Genomic DNA, 20126 nt, shown 5'->3' on the forward strand with positions numbered 1-20126 from the left:
CCTTCAAAGGAAGGACCCAGTTCTGGGCACATTCATCACCTATTAACTAAAGAGCCCTCGGGCCCTAAGTAAGGAGCAGCAATACCCAGATACTACATTGAGGGTGTGATGGTTAACACTGAGTATCACCTTGATTGGATTGAAGGATGCAAAGTATTATTCCTGGGTGTATCTGTGAGGGTGTCGAAAAAGGAGATTAACATTTGAGTCAGTGGATTGGGAGAGACAGACCCACCCTCAATCTGAGTGGGCATCATCTAAGCAGCTGCCAGCATGGCTAGGATTAAAGCAGGCTGAGGAACATGGAAGGACTAGACTGGCGTGAGTCTTCCGACCTCCATCTTTCTCCCATGCTGGATGCTTCCTGCCCTCAAATATTGGACTCCAAGTTTCTCAGCTTTTGGACTCTTGGACCTACACCAGTGGTTTGCTAGGCATTCTGTAGCCAAACAAGCAGATGACAGGCGCAGGCCACCACATGAGGAGAGCAGAACTTGGCTTCCCAGCCCCCTTTCTCCAGCCCCTAGCACCAGGTCCCAGGACCAGAACCACCCAATGAGCAGTGCAATGTGAAGGAAGGCAGGAGCCTGCAGGGGAGCCAACTTGGTGCCCAGCTGCCAGAAGGCAGATTTGACCCAAGCTATTTGTATGTTGGAAAGTTATAAACTGTGTCTTATTGTTTGTAAAAAAATAATAATAATAATAAAATAAACTAATTCTCAATAGAAATATTTATTATCTTCTTTGAAAAAAATTTTAGGATTAATTTCTTTTTTTTAATTATACTTTAAGTTTTAGGGCGCATGTGAACAACATGTGGGTTAGTTACATATGCATACATGTGCCATGTTGGTATGCTGAACCCAGTAACTCGTCATTTAACATCAGGTATATACTACAAGGCCACAGTAACCAAAACAGCATGGTACTGGTACCAAAACAGAGATATAGACCATTGGAACAGAACAGCGCTCTCAGAAATAATGCCACATATCTACAACCATCTGATCTTTGACAAACCTGACAAAAACAAGAAATGGGGAAAGGATTCCCTATTTAATAAATGGTACTGGGAAAACTGGCTAGCCATATGTAGAAAGCTGAAACTGGATCCCTTCCTTACACCTTATACAAAAATTAATTCAAGATGGATTAAAGACTTAAACGTTAGACCTAAAACCATAAAAACCCTAGAAGAAAACCTAGGCAATACCATTCAGGACATAGGCATGGGCAAGGACTTCATGTCTAAAACACCAAAAGCAATGGCAACAAAAGCCAAAATTGACAAATGGGATCTAAATAAACTAAAGAGCTTCTGTACAGCAAAAGAAACTACCATCAGAGTGAACAGGCAACCTACAGAATGGGAGAAAATTTTTGTAATCTACTCATCTTACAAAGGGCTAATATCCAGAATCTACAATGAACTCAAACAAATTTACAAGAAAAAAAAAACAATCCCATCAAAAAGTGGGGGAAGGATATGAACAGACACTTCTGAAAAGAAGACATTTATGCAGCCAAAAAACACATGAAAAAATGCTCATCATCTCTGGCCATCAGAGAAATGCAAATCAAAACCACAATGAGATACCATCTCACACCAGTTAGAACGGCAATCATTAAAATGTCAGGAAACAACAGGTGCTGGAGAGGATGTGAAGAAATAGGAACACTTTTACACTGTTGGTGGGACTGTAAACTAGTTCAACCATTGTGGAAGTCAGTGTGGCGATTCCTCAGGAATCTAGAACTAGAAATACCATTTGACCCAGCCATCCCATTACTGGGTATATACCCAAAGGATTATAAATCATGCTGCTATAAAGACACATGCACACATACGTTTATTGCGGCACTATTCACAATAGCAAAGACTTGGAACCAACCCAAATGTCCAAAAATGATAGACTGGATTAAGCAAATGTGGCACATATACACCATGGAATACTATGCAGCCATAAAAAATGATGAGTTCATGTCCTTTGTAGGGACATGGATGAAATTGGAAATCATCATTCTCAGCAAACTATTGCAAAGACAAAAAAACCAAACACCGCATGTTCTCACTCATAGGTGGGAATTGAACAATGAGAACAGATGGACATAGGAAGGAGAACATCACACACCAGGGCCTGTTGTGGGGTGGGGGGAGTGGGGAGGGATAGCTTTAGGAGATATACCTAATGTTAAATGACGAGTTAATGGGTGCAGCACACCAACATGGCACATGTATACATATGTAACTAACCTGCACATTGTGCACATGTACCCTAAAACTTAAAGTATAATAAAAAAATAAAATAAAATAAAATAAAGAATGATAAATGTTGGTAAAAAAATGTAACATACCTCTACATCCAACTCTTTTCTATAAGCTTGTAGATTAATCAGAGACCATACTATCCTCAGGATTTTGTCTTAAGGCTTTCAGTTTTTTGGATCTGTAGTTTTTAGAAAATTCTTATGTTTTCCAAAAGTCTGTTCACATCTTCATATATACTTAAAGTTCTATCATTTGGAAGAAGCATTCAGGCAGTCCAGTCTAAAATTTAACCAGTGGACATTATACTTCACGTAAACTGAGCATAAGAAAGCCAATTTGATTTGAGGAAACACAAGTTATGATTATGGAGAAAGAAATACAGAGTGACACCAACATAAATCGTGTATTTAATTTCCTACTAAGTTTAACACAAACAGAATAGACTGCATTTTTTTCCAGATACATCATACTTCTTTCAAATAATAACTGTCTGTGATTAACTGTCTGTGTGTGGGTGTAGGTATGTGTGTGTGAGACCTTACCATATCTAAAAATGTCTTCATTTAGGAACAATCATTTAGGCTCCTTGAATTATTTAGCCAATTATTCTCTAACTTACAAAAAAGCAGGTGCTAAATATTCTGAGTAAAAAAAGAATTCTCTAACTTACAAAATGAGAGAACTTCCATAAACATAATTTAACATCTTTTATAGCTCTGAAATCATGTTCTGGAATATTAAATACACCCCTCTTTTTTATTATTATTATACTTTAAGTGTTAGGGTACATGTGCACAATGTGCAGGTTAGTTACATATGTATACATGTGCCATGCTGGTGTGCTGCACCCATTAACTCGTCATTTAGCATTAGGTATATCTCCTAATGCTATCCCTCCCCCCTCCTCCCCCCACCCCACAACAGTCTCTACAGTGTGATGTTCCCCTTCCTGTGTCCATGTGTTCTCATGTTCAATTCCCACCTATGAGTGAGAACATGCGGTGTTTGGTTTTTTGTCCTTGGGATAGTTTACTGAGAATGATGATTTCCAATTTCATCCATGTCCCCACAAAGGACATGAACTCATCATTTTTTATGGCTGCATAGTATTCCATGGTATATATGTGTCCCTCTTTAGTCTGATTCTCGGTAGCAGCTGAATGCAGCAAAGTTGATTGGGTTGGTTGATTTGCCCTAAGTTCAGAACTGAGTTGATCCCCAAATCAGCAAAGTCAAGTGAAGTGACCAAGGTTTTGGCCCCTGTGGACTTGGACACTGGAGATCAATTAGAGGAGAAAGAGGAATATCTAAGAGTTGGTGACTTAAGGTTCTGCATATAAAATCTAGCAATGCATCCTTCTGTCTTCCGATGGTAGAACCTGAGGAAATTAAGCATAAAATGTCTTATTCTGTTTTCAGTGAAACAAGGTAATAGAAAAGTAAGAGGTTTTATCTAAGCACTACGTATGCAAAAAGGAAAATATTTCGCAAGAGCTGGTGAAGTTGTTTTCTGATTTCACCATAAAGAGAATGACTAGCTGTGGGAGCTGTAAGGAACGAATATTATAAAGTGTTATCTGCTATTTCTTCCTCATGAATTTTGGCACATAAAGAAGAGATTCTTATTTCAGAAAGAGTTCTGGTTTAATGCAGGGCCTATTGATCAGTGATATAATGTTATTGATAGCCTGATAGACTATCAGAACACAGTTTGATGCTTACATGTTTTCAACAATATATGGAATGTTAGCAGAGTATGCTGTCACTATAAAGCTGCTTTTTCTCCCACTATACAAACTGAAGAACTTCGGACAAGGTGAGTCATAGTAATATAATTAATATGAGTTGATTTGGGTTGGTTTTAACCTAGAAAGCTATTTTGGAAATGTTGTTTTCCTATCATAAGGAAACTCTCCGCTGCACAGGGAATAGACAGTTCCATAACAATTTGGAAAAGCAAGAGTGAACTAAAAATGTAAAAGGAGGTAACATGAACTTGTTAGAGTTACACTACGTGCAGCTCTCAAACAATGCAACATTAATAAAGACAATTTCTCAGGGCCTGAGCCCTCTCCATAGTTAAGACAGGGATTGGGCAAAGGACAATGACACTAAGGACCTACTATGTGCTGAACACACAGAACTCTCTGAATCCTCTTTACAGCTGTCCTAGACATTGTTGAGATTGAGGTAGCTGAGCTTATGACAATTTGCTACTGGTCTCCTGCTGATTCTCTAAAGGAGTTTTAAAAATGTTATGAGTTAACTACTTATAACATTTACAAAATAAATTCAGGACCCTACACTTGCTACATTTACGTTATTAGTTCCTCTGAAATGAGGGGGTTTTTAACTCTATAAATTTCATCAATGTATCTTTTAGAATGAAAAAGAAAATAATGTTTTTTTTTTTCCTGAGGAATGCAAGCCCCCTTTAAATTATCAGGCCCAGAGAGATATTGAAATGTGACCGCAGTCACATCTCACTCTTTCTTGAGCTAGGTAATCATCTCGTGAATCTACGTGCTGTGGGGTCTCTAGACTGACTTGTGCCCACTAGTCATGAATTAACCTATCAAGGCCTATACCACATATCCTATAGTTAAATAACGCATAACCAATCACTGATCAATGTTGTTTCTGAAAGCAGTGAGACTTGCTCACTAACAAGTTTAGAATTTGTCTCCTCTCCTGATTCCTCCCTTTCTTTACCTTAGAAGCCTGGGTCTCTTCTTTGTTCTCCAGGGTACTTCCCAAGGAAGTATTTCTGGGCTGCAGCCCTCAAACTTGGCCCAAAGAAACTTTCTATATTAGTTTTGTCTCAGTGCCACCCTTTAAATCAACAAGAATGGCCAAGGCAGTCACTAATCTTAGACTCACCTGATAGCCACAGTAACAATATTTTCCGAGCTACAATGTAACCGACAGAGTGATGCTTCATGCAATTCTGACGCATTAAATAAGGTCCCATGTCTAACAAGGAAAGCTGCTGGACATCAATGGAAATAGATCCTAAACTCAAACTCCAATATCCCTGACCTAAAAGCTTCAAGTCCCAGATTCACAGGATCCTAAAAGTAGCTATTCTCTTCCATTGCCTAACAACATGCCACTTTTCCATTTTTGGAAACAAAATCATTATTGTAGTAACTGCCATAAAACAATCTTTATAATAGTCTGAGCTGTGGTCTCTGCAACAAAGAATCAAAATGTCTCCCTTCCAAACAACTCCAGGATGGAACACATGAACTTAGAGCCAAGTCGGCTTGTTCAGAGCTTGGTATTGGATACACTTCACGGGATCCTGCTGGCAGGTTTCTTCCCCTGTATTTAAACCTGGATTAAACAAAGGAATTCAGAAAGTACTCCAAAAGGCTTTTCCGATTTCCAGGGCATCTTGGGCATCCCCTAAGGCCTGGGCACGTCAGGACAGTTGGTCGCCCCCTTGGGGATGTGACAGCACCTGATGAATCATTCTATATCTACTGCGTCACTCAGTGACTACTGCATAGAAGGCTCTCAACACATTAATCTGACAAAATTAATCAAATATTTGTTTGGAACTAAATGAATAGGATAGCTATTTCTGATAAAATGTGGCCATATCAGTTACAAAGTCAATCTTTATCATACATGCGCTGGAAATTAGAAAAGTCGTTTGGAGTACTTTCTTTTTTTTTTTTTTTTTTTTTTTTTCTTTTTATTATTATTATTATTATACTTTAGGCTCTATGGTACATGTGCGCAACGTGCAGGTAAGTTACATATGTATACATGTGCCATGCTGGTGCACTGCACCCACCAACTCGTCATCTAGCATTAGGTATATCTCCCAATGCTATCCCTCCCCCCTCCCCCCACCCCACTGTTTAATCCAACGATCTCTCTGCTTCTTTATTTTTCTTTAGAATACTAATCACTACACAACAACACGCTGTATGGTTGAATTCGTTTGTCTATTGTTTGTATAATCAATTAAATTTTAATTACATATTATAAAATATTTTGTGCTTTAATCACAAAAGCACATCAGTAGCTAGCACCACTGTCATAAAACAGAAAGTAAGTGAACTTTTATTGAAGAAATGAATGTATCATAATGATGGATTTCATAGGTTTTATCTGATCAGCTTTTATTTCTAAAGAGCTACAAGAAGCAGAGGATGCCTGTGATCCCATCTGGCATCCATGTCCAATGCTGCAGTGCACCTGTCATGTTCCTGGCTTTTCATTGTTAGTGTTTGTCCCTTAGCTATCAAAATGCATTTCCATTTGTCTGTGGCAGGCTCTCTTTCACAATAGTATTTGAAGTTACAGTTGAGTTTAAGGTACTAAATGTGAATCATTGCAATAAACTATTAATTGCTTTTCAACATTTAAAGTTAAAAAACAAATAAGCCAAGCTGACTACCCAAATCAATATGCTGGGCAGGATGTGACATCAGAGCCTCCCTCAGACAGAAGGGCACACACAAAACATGACCTCTCTTCCCAAGCGCAGGTAAAGGAAGAAGTCACACAGATGTTGGAAATATTAGAAATGCCACAATTACAGTTTATGCATACTTGGGAAACTGCATGAAGAAAAAAACAAATTGCAAGATTTGAGGTGGTGTAAAGAGAAAAAGAGAGACTATAAAAAGTTGAGCCATAAATAAAAATTCCCGAGGAAAGGCCGGCATAAAAAGCTACACAAACTTTCCAGAAAAGGAAAAGTCTTTATTTTGGATTTTTGATTATTTATTCTCAATGATTAACATTTAATTTTAATTTTCTTGTTTTACCTAATTAAATAGGAAGACATACTTAAGCCATAAATCACAAATGTCCTCCTACTCACACTGGCTTTTCCAGTTGAATAGATTTGAAGGTGCTTGACTCTGCTGTCATCTATGGTATTGAAAATCAAACTACAAGAACAGAAAGTGAACATCCTCTCTAATCTCCATATGCTTCAAACAAATCTGAAAATTGAAGTAGGCTTGATCTTTTGCAGAAGAGCAATAATTACAGAATTTAAGCTGAATGAGGTATTTTACACACAGGAAGGCATTTACCAAATAATTACTAAATTGTGGGTACTGAAATGACTAGAAATTTGAAGCTGCTACACAGGATCAATATGTGATTCCATCACTAACAGTATTTGAAGGTTATTATTTACATCTCTAAATACGACTTTAAATACTTGAAAACTGAAGATAAAATGCCTAAATTCACAGAATTTGTGTTGTGGAAAGGTTGTAACAAATAATGTGAAGAAGAGTTGAAATAATTGATGGTACCACAAAGAGTCCTATATATAGTATACATAAATAGACAATAGCTAGCTAGATATGTACATACGTGTGTGTGTGTATATATATATATATAATTTTATATAATGTATTGATCTGTTATACTTCCATTATGACACTAGTCTTTGCTTCCAGTTGTGGCAAATACAATTTTTTAAAAAATAAACCTACTATGCAATCTGTGAGGTTTATTATGTATAATTTACTTACATGAAGAAAAGAATATTATATGCAAATATCCATGCATTTGATATTGAGTTCTGTAGGTCCTCAATATCTGAAAACCTTATTAGGGAAGAGAGAATATTTAAATAACATTTTAAAATTAAGGTGGATCTTATCAGACATACAAAACTTACAGTTCAAGGAGTGATTTGCATTGTGGGCACATTTTCAGGAAAGGCACAGAAGTGCCTGTCAGGATCATGAAAGGCAGAGTATCAAGGAGAGGATCAACATTTATCTTGCTGGAGTACTGTCAGCTGCGGAGGAATGACCAGAAATTAAAGATGAAGAAGACAGCTAGGTAATTCAGTACTCATAATTTAAGCATATAGAAAGTTTCTGAGTCATACGTGCCAGTTTCTATTGTAATTGTGCCCTACTAGATTAAAACATTGGGGAATGTAGGCATTCCTGCCTTCCTCAATTCCTGTGACTTGTTGATAACTCATAAGTGATGCGACTGGCCAGGAGTCCTCTAGAAAGGAATGCTTTAGTTATCTAGTTTATCTTGCCACCTACAGGGCTAGACTTTGTACTGAAACACCTCACATATATCTATGACTTGCTGAGATGCTTACCAGAAACAATTGGGACGGGAACATTCCGTTCAGATATAGAAATCGATTCAACAAAACCTGCAGTGTTAGTGGAGAAACAACTCATTCTAAATAAACATTGATAAACTCAGTTCCTTTTTGTTTTTCTGTTTCATTTCACGTTTTGTGCTTTGCTTTTGTTTCTATTTCTCACAGTTACAGCAGAAAGTTTTCATGGAGAAATGGAATCATACTTCAAATGATTTCATTTTGTTGGGTTTTCTTCCCCCAAATCAAACTGGAATATTCCTCTTGTGCCTTATCATCCTCAGATTCTTTCTGGCCTCGGTGGGTAACTCAGCCATGATTCACCTCATCCACGTGGATCATCGTCTCCACACACCGATGTACTTCCTTCTCAGCCAGCTCTCCCTCATGGACCTGATGTACATCTCCACCACCGTCCCCAAGATGGCGTACAACTTCCTGTCCGGCCAGAAAGGCGTCTCCTTCCTGGGATGTGGTGTGCAAAGCTTCTTCTTCCTGACCATGGCGGGTTCTGAAGGCTTGCTCCTGACCTCCATGGCCTACGACCGTTATTTGGCCATCTGCCACCCTCTCCATTATCCTATCCGCATGAGTAAAATGATGTGTGTGAAGATGATTGGAGGCTCTTGGACACTGGGTTCCATCAACTCCTTGGTACACACAGTCTCTACCCTCCATATTCCCTACTGCAGGACTAGGGCCATTGACCATTTCTTCTGCGATGTCCCAGCCATGTTGCTTATTGCCTGTACAGATACTTGGGTCTATGACTATATGGTTTTTGTAAGTACAAGCCTCTATCTCCTGTTTCCTTTCATTGGCATCACTGCTTCCTATGGCCGAGTCCTATTTGCTGTCTATCATATGCGCTCAAAGGAAGGGAGAAAAAAGGCCTTCACCACCATTTCAACACATTTAACTGTAGTGATCTTTTACTATGCACCTTTTGTCTACACCTATCTTCGGCCCAGGAATTTCCGCTCACCAGCTCAAGACAAGATCCTGGCAGTCTTCTACACCATCCTTACCCCCATGCTCAATCCCATTATCTACAGCCTGAGGAATAGGGAAGTCCTGGGGGCCATGAGGAGAGTGTTTGGGATACTCTCTTTCCTGAAAAAATAATCATGGCCGTCCCTACTCCCTTTGTATTTCCTCTTTCCAAGTTGATTCCAACACCTTAGTGCAGGGTTGTCCAATAGAAATATAATATAAATTAAAATTTTCTAATAGGTATATTTAAGCAATCAAATTAATTTAAATAATATATGTAATTCAAAACAGTGTTATAATTAATATTAATATTAACAATATTGATGTTAATTACATAGCATACATTTTCAATATGTTATATGCAATATATTATAGTACATCTGTACATATATTACCATTAATGTAATAATGCTTATACTCGTAAATTGACATATAATTTCTACATGTAATAACACAACATAATTAATGCTGCCTTTTACTTTGTTTTCATTCCAAGTCTTCATAGTCTTGTGTTTATTTTATACTAGAGTGCAGTGTAGCTTGGACAAAACACATTTGAAGTGCCCAGTAGTCACATGGTGTCAGTGTCTACAGTGTTGGACAGCACAGCCTTAGAGCAACCAATCAAAAGTTTTCAGAGTTATACATATATATGTGTGTGTGTGTGTGTCTGTGCGTGTATGGTGTATAAAAATATATTTTTGGTATATACAATTTTGCTGATGGGCTGAAAAGTACCAAGCCAAACTCACATACTAAAGTAGTGTGTATGTGTTTCTCTATCTGTTGGCTCATTTTCAGAATGTGCACATTTATTGTAATTGACATCTGGAGTCCATTTTATCCTAACATCCTTTAATAAAACTATTCAGGGAGACCCTATCTGACTTAAGATTTTGCTGATTTCAATAAAAATATTGAGATTAAATAATCTGAAGAAGAATATAGGAACAGTTTACATTCATGTATACATACCAATTAATAAAATTATTTAAATAAACTTATCAAAGTTATTTGTGCGTAAAGAAATTATTTACATAAAGGCAGGGAGACAACGACAGGGTAGAGACAACATGCAACATATAAAAAGGAAACTGGGACGTCAGGCTTCAGGTATGATTTGTAAAATATATACATGACTTTGCACAGGATGAAATCCTATGTTACTATATTGAATGTTGTGTTTAACAAAAGTTTTACTACTGTTACTTTACTAATTCACTTAAGTTATTTCAAGTCTATCAATGGTTGGAGTTATGGAGGGGTTTTATTTTTGTGGAAAAAAATTGAGACTTATAGTAATACATCCCTTTCATATATTGCCCAAATTCAACTTCTCAATATTTTTCTTTAATTTCTGACTACTTTCTTAAGTGTTTTCATGTCTTGACTCCAGTTCTTACTTAGAATATAATCTACTCATTGCCTTTTGAGTTATTTCCCTAAACATAGAGTTGATCTTGTCATTCTATAATCTATGATTCCTGCTGGATTATCTAAATTTTGGAATCTTATTTTTTAATCTCATATCCCTATGCTTTTAAGGTGTGCATTATGTCTCCTTTTACCTGTTTCTATGACTCACACTCACTACCACAGTCACTCTAGACCTCCTGCGTTTCTCTATAGCCTTCTATTTCCCTGCCTATCTGAACCTTATCACAGACCATTTCACACTTCTGGAAAGTTCTGTTTTACACAGCTTATGATTGTCAATCTGAATCCCACATAATCAGTAAACATAACTCAAAATTTTCATCTGATCTTCTCTTATGCACAGCTCATATCTCTTTCTCGCACACTTCTACTCCTGTTGTGCTTATAACATTTTATTAACACATTCATTTCTATGTCTGTGTCTTATTTTAAATTGAAGTTCATAGACTATTTTAAAATAATAATAATTAGGATTAGAAGGCTCCCTAATAGTTGATTACTGTAAATGCATTTCCCACCTATATAACTTAACCTTCACAACACTATGGGGTTCTGATATTAGTTCCATGTTGAGTGAGCACTTTGAGGCTCGGTGAGGCAAAACAAACAAACAAGAAAAATCCGCCGCATATCTACAACTATCTGATCTTTGACAAACCTGACAAAAACAAGCAATGGGGAAAGGATTCCCTATTTAATAAATGGTTCTGGGAAAACTTCCTAGCCATATGTAGAAAGCTGAAACTGGATCCCTTCCTTACACCTTATACAAAAATTAATTCAAGATGGATTAAAGACTTAAACGTTAGACCTAAAACCATAAAAATCCTAGAAGAAAACCTAGGCAATACCATTCAGGACATAGGCATGAGCAAGGACTTCATGTCTACAACACCAAAAGCAATGGCAACAAAAGCCAAAATTGACAAATGGGATCTAATTAAACTAAAGAGCTTCTGCACAGCAAAAGAAACTACCATCAGAGTGAACAGGCAACCTACAAAATGGGAGAAAATTTTCGCAACGTACTCATCTGACAAAGGGCTAATATCCAGAATCTACAATGAACTCCAACAAATTTACAAGAAAAAAACAAACAACCCCATCAAAAAGTGGGCGAAGGACATGAACAGACACTTCTCAAAAGAAGACATTTATGCAGCCAAAAAATGCATGAAAAAATGCTCACCATCACTGGCCATCAGAGAAATGCAAATCAAAATCACAATGAGATACCATCTCACACCAGTTAGAATGGCAATCATTAAAAAGTCAGGAAACAACAGGTGCTGGAGAGGATGTGGAGAAATAGGAAAACTTTTACACTGTTGGTGGGACTGTAAACTAGTTCAACCATTGTGGAAGTCAGTGTGGCGATTCCTCAGGGATCTAGAACTAGAAATACCATTTGACCCAGCCATCCCATTACTGGGTATATACCCAAAGGACTATAAATCATGCTGCTATAAAGACACATGCACACGTATGTCTATTGTGGCACTATTCACAATAGCAAAGACTTGGAACCAACCCAAATGTCCAACAATGAGAGACTGGATTAAGAAAATGTGGCACATATACACCATGGAATACTATGCAGCCATAAAAAATGATGAGTTCATGTCCTTTGTAGGGACATGGATGAAACTGGAAATCATCATTCTCAGTAAACTATCGCAAGAACAAAAAACCAAACACCGTATATTCTCACTGATAGGTGGGAATTGAACAATGAGAACACATGGACACAGGAAGGGGAACATCACACTCTGGGGACTGTTGTGGGGTGGGGGGAGGGGGGAGGGGGGAGGGATAGCTTTAGGAGATATACCTAATGCTAAATGACAAGTTAATGAGTGCAGCACACCAGCATGGAACATGTATACATATGTAACTAACCTGCACATTTTGCACATGTACCCCAAAACTTAAAGTATAATAAGAATAAAATAAAATAAAAAGAAAGAGACATACAGAGATAGAGGCAAAAAAAAAGAAAAAAGAAAAAAAAAAAGAAAAACCCTGCCTTAGGTCAGAGAACTTGGAAGGGAAGAACACAACTTAGAAACCAGTTTTCTTTGAGTCAGAGATGAGGCTCTTAGTCTCCATGTCACCCAGTCTCTGCATGAACAAGACCCTCATCATTCTGGTCTGAATATCCCCACAGAATGGAGCGCTATGACATGCAATGAGGGGTGCATTTATTTGTGCTATGTTATTTATGTTTATTGGTATGCAATGCAAGTTTAAGGGACTTGTGATCTAGGAAAAACATAAACAGACAGTTTCTCTACATAGAGTTAGAGTTCATTACTTATAATTTCCTTTTACTTCTTCAAATATGGTGTTGCTCATTCAGGGAGATAGATTCCTCACTCTGTTATACACCTTACTCCTTTTTTCTAAATTCAAGAAGAAAACCTAATTTTTTTCTGCTCTGAATATGACCGCTAGGAATAATTTTTGTGTTTTGATTTTGATTTTTTTTGGAGATTCTACCATTGCTTTGATGTTAAAGAATCACCAATGTTATAACTCCTTACATAGTAAAAAGTATGATATATCCTCCTATATTCTGGAGAAATTAAACAAATTGATCAGGCTTTGTACAAAAACAACAAACCACAATTGTGATACAACACCGAGCATAAAAAATAGCCTCCAGAATTTCTGCAAGAAAAGGCAAATGGAAGAATTTCTCCAAGCAAAAGCAACTGGAAGGCTGCTGAAGTTAATTTAACTTAATTAACAAGAACCATATCACATAGGAAGGGTTCAGTATATAAGGTATATTGTACTATTATATATATCGTATACAATATTATATACCATTATACAGTACATATTAATTTATTATATGAATAAATTAATTATTAATTCAATTAATAATTGATTTATTGATTATTTTATTGTTAATTAATTAATAAGGTATATATTGGACCGTTCCTATGTAATATGGTTCTCATTTCATCAGGTAAAATGATGGACAAGCAGGTATAGTCTTTTACCTTGTGGAGACCACATGCTGGTGTTAGCCATAAAAACATTAATATATATTATCTGGTCAGGCTGGGTAGTGATGAATTCAGGGATAAAAATAGTAAATGATTTATCACACGGAGTCATCAGACCCCTCTGACATGATGAAGGGGCTGGCCATGTCAACCTGATGGATAAAACCCACAAAGACCTCCGATGATTGAGGCAGGAGCGCAGCAGGAGGCAGTGAGCAGAGAGGAGTAGGAGACATAGATCAGAGCCTTCCCAGGGCCAGGTGAAGGCAAAGAAGCTGGACTTTATTCTAAATGTAGCAGAAGCCTTGCAGGGAAATATTTTCTCAAATACTAGCATCTACAGCTGCTTGGCCAGTCAATTGGTGTGAACTCTGGGAAAATAGCTGAACACGTGCAAAATCGGCCTGTATCACAGCCAATACTTCCAAAGAGACACCCTCTGAGTTTTAACAGCAATCATTTGTTTTATTTTAAAGTTTAGTTTTGATTCTTGAGAGCTATTAAACTCTAGATGGCTCTAAAGAACTGCGATTATTTACATCTCTCATTGCTCTCTTGCCATATTTTCTATGGCATAGGAGGACAACTAGAGTTAACGATAATATATTGCATATTTCAAAATAGCTGTAAGAGAGGTTTTTGAATGTTCTCATCACAAAGAAATGATAAATGTTTAAGGTGATGAATATACTAATCATCCTGACTTGATCATTACGCAATGTGTACGAGCATGAAAACATTACATTGTCCTCCACAAATATGCTTAGTGGTATTCAATGCAAGTTTAAGGCAATTGTGATCATGCCACGCTTCAGAGCCAGGAAAAATATAAGCAGATGGTTTCTCTACACAGAGACACAAATAACATTTTAAAGTGAATAAATAAAAGAAGCTCTTCCTGTTATGAGGCCAGATGCTGCACTTTTCTGTTATTGTTCTTTCTCGATTCCCCTTCCAGTTCCAAGAACAGATCAGTGACATAATCACAGAGGGAAACAGGAATGGGATCTTATCATGACACATCTTGATGAAGTGGCCAATGACATTGAGGTTATGAGTTTCTTTCAACTAAAAGATCCTAGCCCAGGAGAGAAAAATGATGTTGAAAAATTACATTCTGCTACTTCTCCCAGAGCAGAAACTATCACAAGAAAATGTTTAATTTTTTTTGAATTTACCAATAATAATTATATATATATTTGGGATACAATATGATGTTTTATATATGTTTATAATGTAAAATGATTAAGTTAGGCTAATCAACAACCCCATTACTTCCCATATTTGTTTTTTTGTGTAGTAAAAACTTTTAAAATCCACTTTGAGCAATTTTGAAATACATAACGCACTATTATTTATTACAGGCATCATGCTGTACAATAGATCAATAACACTTATTCCTCCTGTCTAACTAAAACTTTATACTCTTTGATCAACATCTCTTTTCCCATACACTCTTATCCCCTGCCTCTTGTAACCAACATTCTACTCTCTACTTCTGAGTTCAACTTTTCTAGATTCCACATATAAGTGAGATCACTTAGTATTTATCTTTTTTGAGCCTAGCTTATTGAAATAATACTATGTTGTTCAGTTTGATCCATGTTGTCAAAAATGACAAGGTTTCCCCCGTTTTTGAGGGCTGAATGGAATTCCATTGTGAATACTTACTATATTTTCTTTATCCATTCATCTTAAGATGGATATCTAGGTTTCTTCATATCCTTACTAATGTAAACAACACTGCAATGAACATAGGAGAGCAGATACCTCTTCAACATACTGATTTCAATTTCTTTGGTTATGGAGATTGTATGGTAATACTATTTATAATTTTCTGAGGAATCGCAATATGGTTTAGCTTACATCACAACCAACAGTACACAAGGGTTTCTTTTCCTCCACCCCTTCACCAACACTTGTTATATTGTATCTTTTTTATAATACCCATTAAGACAATTGTGAGGTGATATCTCATTGTAGCTTTAATTTGTGTTTTCCTGATGATCAGTGACATGAGCGTTTTCTCATATATCTGGTGGTCATTTGAATGACTTCTGTTGAGAAGTCTCTTTAAGTCCTTCGACTATTTTTTGATTGGGTTGTTTTCTTGCTTTTGAGCTGTGTGAGTTTCTTATATATTTTGGATAACAAACCTTTATCAAAAGTGTAGTTTGAAAAAATTTCCTCCCAATCTATGGGTTGTCTCTTTACTCTATTGTCTCTTTTGCTGTGCGAAGCTTTTTAGTTTGACACAATCCCTTTTGGTTTGTTTCTGCTTTTGCCACGTGTGCTTTGGGGGCCATATCCAGGAAATAATCATCCAAACCAATGCTGCGGAGTACTTCCCCTATGTTTTATTCTAGTGGTTTTATAGTTTGAGGTCTTACACTCAAAACTTTAATCCATATTGAGTTGATGTTTGTATATGGTATGAGATGAGGATCCAATTCTATTTTTCCACATGTGGATATACAATTTTCCCTACACCATTTGTTGAAGAGACTGTTCTTTTTCCATTGTGTTTTTGGCACCTTTGTCAATAATCAAGTGATCGCAAGTGTGTAGGTTTATAGAATACATTATAATATGCATGTGAGACTTTTTATAATAGGTCGTGGGCCACAGTGACCATGAGTCTCTGAACAAGAAGTCCACTCATTCAAACCACATAGAAGTGGGCCTGTTCATTATTATTCCTCAGGTAAGTTTAACCAAAGAGTGTTGTAGCTCCCTGAAGAGTTAACGATTTACACACATTCCCTTTGCTCAGGTTTTTTACTGTCACCTTCTTGAAGAGACATTATTAAGCTAACTACTTAAAGACACAATCACTCCTCACATCTGCATTTCATACCTATCTTAACTGCATTAATTTTCCACAAGGAACATTTATCTTTCCAACACACTGTATTTGTTAATCCACTTTATTATCTATTTTTCCCGTAACTTGTATTCATAGTTTTTCACCAGTGCTTGCATCTGGCAAAGAGGATGAACTCAATAAAACAGTTGATGAATCACATCATTCTGATCCAAGTAATTAACTGATAAATGGGGATATAGCCCATTTGGCTAATGGCTATCATCATTAGGGGTTCTGACATTGGGAAATACATATGGTCACTGCCAGGTTGCTGAGAAGGGAAAATATAAGCAAGAGCTTTTCGAAGAATTGAGGTGAAAGGGGAGAATCAGAGTTAAGACACACATATATTTAAGTACATGAAATAAAGACTGGCCGGCGCCGTGGGTCACACCTGTTATCCCAGCACTTTGGGAGGCAAAGGCAGGTGGATCACTTGAGTCCAGAAGTCTGAGACCAGCCTGGGCAACCTGGCAAGACGTGGTGTATTAGTCTGTTCTCACACTGCTATAAAGAACTTCCCTGAGATTGGGTAATTTATAAAGGAAGAACGTTTAATTATCTCACAGTTCTGTATGCTGGCAGAAGGTGAAGGGGAAGGAAGCACCTTCTTTACAAAGCAGCAGGAGAGAGAGAGAGTGAAGGGGAAAGAGACCATTATAAAACCATCAGACCTCATGAGAACTCACTCACTATCATGAGAACAGCATGGGGGAAACTGCTTCTATGATCCAATCACCTCCAACAAGGTCCCTCCCACAACACCTGGGGATTACAATTTGAGATGAGATTTGGGTGGGCACACAAGGTCAAAACATATTGAATGGTCTCTACCAAAATACATAGATATATATATGCAAAAGATTAGCTAGGCAGGTTGGTGCACGTCTGTAGTCCCAGCTACTCAGGAGACAGAGGTGGGAGGATCAGCTGAACCTGGGAGGTCGAAGCTGCAGCGAACAGTGATTGAGCCATTGCACTCCAGCCTGGGAAAGAGAGTGAGACCATGTTTCTAAAAAGGGAAAAGAAAAAAAATAAAAAGAAAGAAAAAGAAAAACAAAGAAAAATTGATATGATGCTAGAAGAAAGCCATTGCCGATGAGGATATGTGTGGTAATTAATGAGGCATAATTTTTTTAAATTGTATGTGTTAATATGGTGAACATGAATAAATTTGATTTAAAATTAAAGTTATTTTTTAAATTAAATCAGATTCCAATAATATGTGAATATTTAACTTCAAGAAGTAGTCAAGCTGTTTCTAAAGTTCATCACATGCATAATTAAAATGCAAAAATTGTCAAAAAAATTCTGCGAAACTGTTAGATTATTACTGAATTGCAAAACTAATATATTAAAATATATTACAAAGTAATAAAAATTAAAATTATGTAGCGCTTATTGACATTTGAAATTGCCAGAGAAGAGAACTTGTTCAGTTAACCATGTTGGGACAACCAGTTAACCAGTAACAATACCACCAAAATGAAGTTAATGCTTACATTAAGATTTATAAGAAAATAAACTCCAAATAGGCAAGAGACTTGTTAATAAAAAGACAAACTTTTGAAAAAATTCAGAAAACAAATTAAAAATCTTCAAGGTCAAAAAGCCTCTAAAAATATGATACAAAATCCATCATTGATAAGTATCGATAAATTGGACTATTTCTAAACAATTCTTGATTGTAGTCATCATTGTAAAGAAATACAAAAGATACATAAAACTTAAAACAATATTAAATTATATTGCACAGACACAGACAGACATTTATACTGGAAATATAAAGGGTTCCAAACATCAATATAAAAAAATATAAAACCTACAACTCAATAGTAAAATGAGTAACACTTCCCAGAAAATAAAACACAAATGGCTCTAAAAAATAGAAAAAGATGTTCCGTCTCATTTATGCAAATATAAATGGCATTCAGAAATAAATATTCACTTACATGTTTAGCAACTATCTACATGTTTAGAGCACAAAGTGTTTTTTGGTACAAAATGGCAAACACATTCTCGCATACTGTTACTGGGATGCAAATTTTTATAACTTTTTGGAAGAATTACCTAATGTATAGACAGATTATATATGCAAACATACATGAGATAACTTCAATTATATGTAAGTATATGTACATATACATATATACTTAAATGTACTTACATATAGTAATAGAAATATATGTAAATGTATATTTACATACACTTATTTAAGTATACATCAATGATATATACTCATAGTTATATATCTTTTAAAGACATGTATATTTTATATACACTTATCTATAAACATATTACTTATGTGCATTTATATTATATATAAAATATATGTAATTTCTATATATACTTCTATATATTATATATTACACATATGCTAATATATAACATGCATGCTTATGTAAGTGTACAGCAATACATATACACATATATACATATATATGTATAAACTTATAAAAAAGATAAAAGTTTAAGAACACGTATCATAGATGTGTAGAAGAAAATTCATAGCAGCAGTACTCAAAATAGTCAGAAACTGAAAATGTCCCAAAGTAGAATGGATTAATGAACTATGCTATGTTAATATAAAATAGAGTATTAAATATTATTCTAAAAACCAGAGAAATGTAAAGTAACACCACCATGCACTACATATATCAGAATTATGAAACTTTAAAAATAATAAAAGAAATACACAGAAAAATTGTGCGGATGATAAATTTGATCATTATGACTTCCAAAGTCTTCCAATAGAGTGCAAATTTCATACTCTTTGGAAGTCATGTGGTATTTTCTAGTAAATTTGGAATTTACTTGTGCTATAACGCAGCAGTTCCTGGGTTAGAGCTTTGCACAGGAAGACCAGTAGATTTCTATAGCCATCTCCATTACAGCATCAGATGTGATAGAATCCAAATAGGTGCCCATCAACCCTGATATAGCTAAATACATTGCAGTAAGATGACGCAATGAAATACTATATGTCAATAAAAATGAGGGACAGGAATGTGTCATAAACACAAAACTCACTGGAGGCCAAACTCAGTAGAATAAGTGGTTTAAAATTAATGTACACTGTTTACACATTTCTTTAGAACTTATAAATAAATGAAAGTATGAAGAGTATTACTACAAGATAAGATAGTAATTACATTCAGGTGGAAGGAGGACTTTTTGTTTGGAAATGGGAATGAAAAGGGCTTCTGAGCATGCTGACATTGATCCATATCCTGAACTGGCAAGTGGTCACACAGGTGTTCAATTTATAATACCTTGTTTCCATGTGGTTATCTTGCCTACGGCTTTGTTTGTGTGTGTGTTTTAAATTTTACCATAATAACGTTAATAAAAGTAAGATGCAGAATAGTAATTAATAAAAATAATTTATGGTCATATATGTGTCTACCTATGGAATGATACACAATGAACTGGAAACCCTTT

The 20126-nt window shown here is 36.1% G+C and overlaps 2 protein-coding genes across 2 annotated transcripts in view; one reads left to right on the top strand and one right to left on the bottom strand.

The window, feature by feature from the left end:
- Positions 1-8587, bottom strand: part of LOC100453739 (olfactory receptor 2L8) — a 72254-nt gene extending 63667 nt beyond the window's left edge. Inside the window, exons 1-2 of the mRNA XM_063724180.1 lie at positions 8370-8587; positions 7926-8048 (exon numbers count right to left, since the gene is read on the bottom strand). The gene's annotated coding sequence lies outside the window, so the exon portion shown is untranslated. The remainder of the gene's footprint in view (positions 1-7925; positions 8049-8369) is intronic.
- LOC100462586 (olfactory receptor 2L13-like) lies at positions 8520-9500 on the top strand. Its single transcript, XM_003780270.3, has one exon. It carries the CDS (start codon positions 8562-8564, stop codon positions 9498-9500), a length of 939 nt encoding a protein of 312 aa, XP_003780318.3. The 5' UTR covers positions 8520-8561.
- The last annotated feature ends 10626 nt before the right edge of the window (positions 9501-20126 follow it).

The sequence above is a fragment of the Pongo abelii genome, chromosome 1, assembly GCF_028885655.2.
Source record: "Pongo abelii isolate AG06213 chromosome 1, NHGRI_mPonAbe1-v2.0_pri, whole genome shotgun sequence".
Lineage (NCBI taxonomy): Eukaryota > Metazoa > Chordata > Mammalia > Primates > Hominidae > Pongo > Pongo abelii.

What these genes read in the sequence shown, in the direction of transcription:
- LOC100462586 (XM_003780270.3), top strand. Translation starts at nt 8,562, where the DNA reads ATGGAGAAATGGAATCATACTTCAAATGATTTCATTTTGTTGGGTTTT.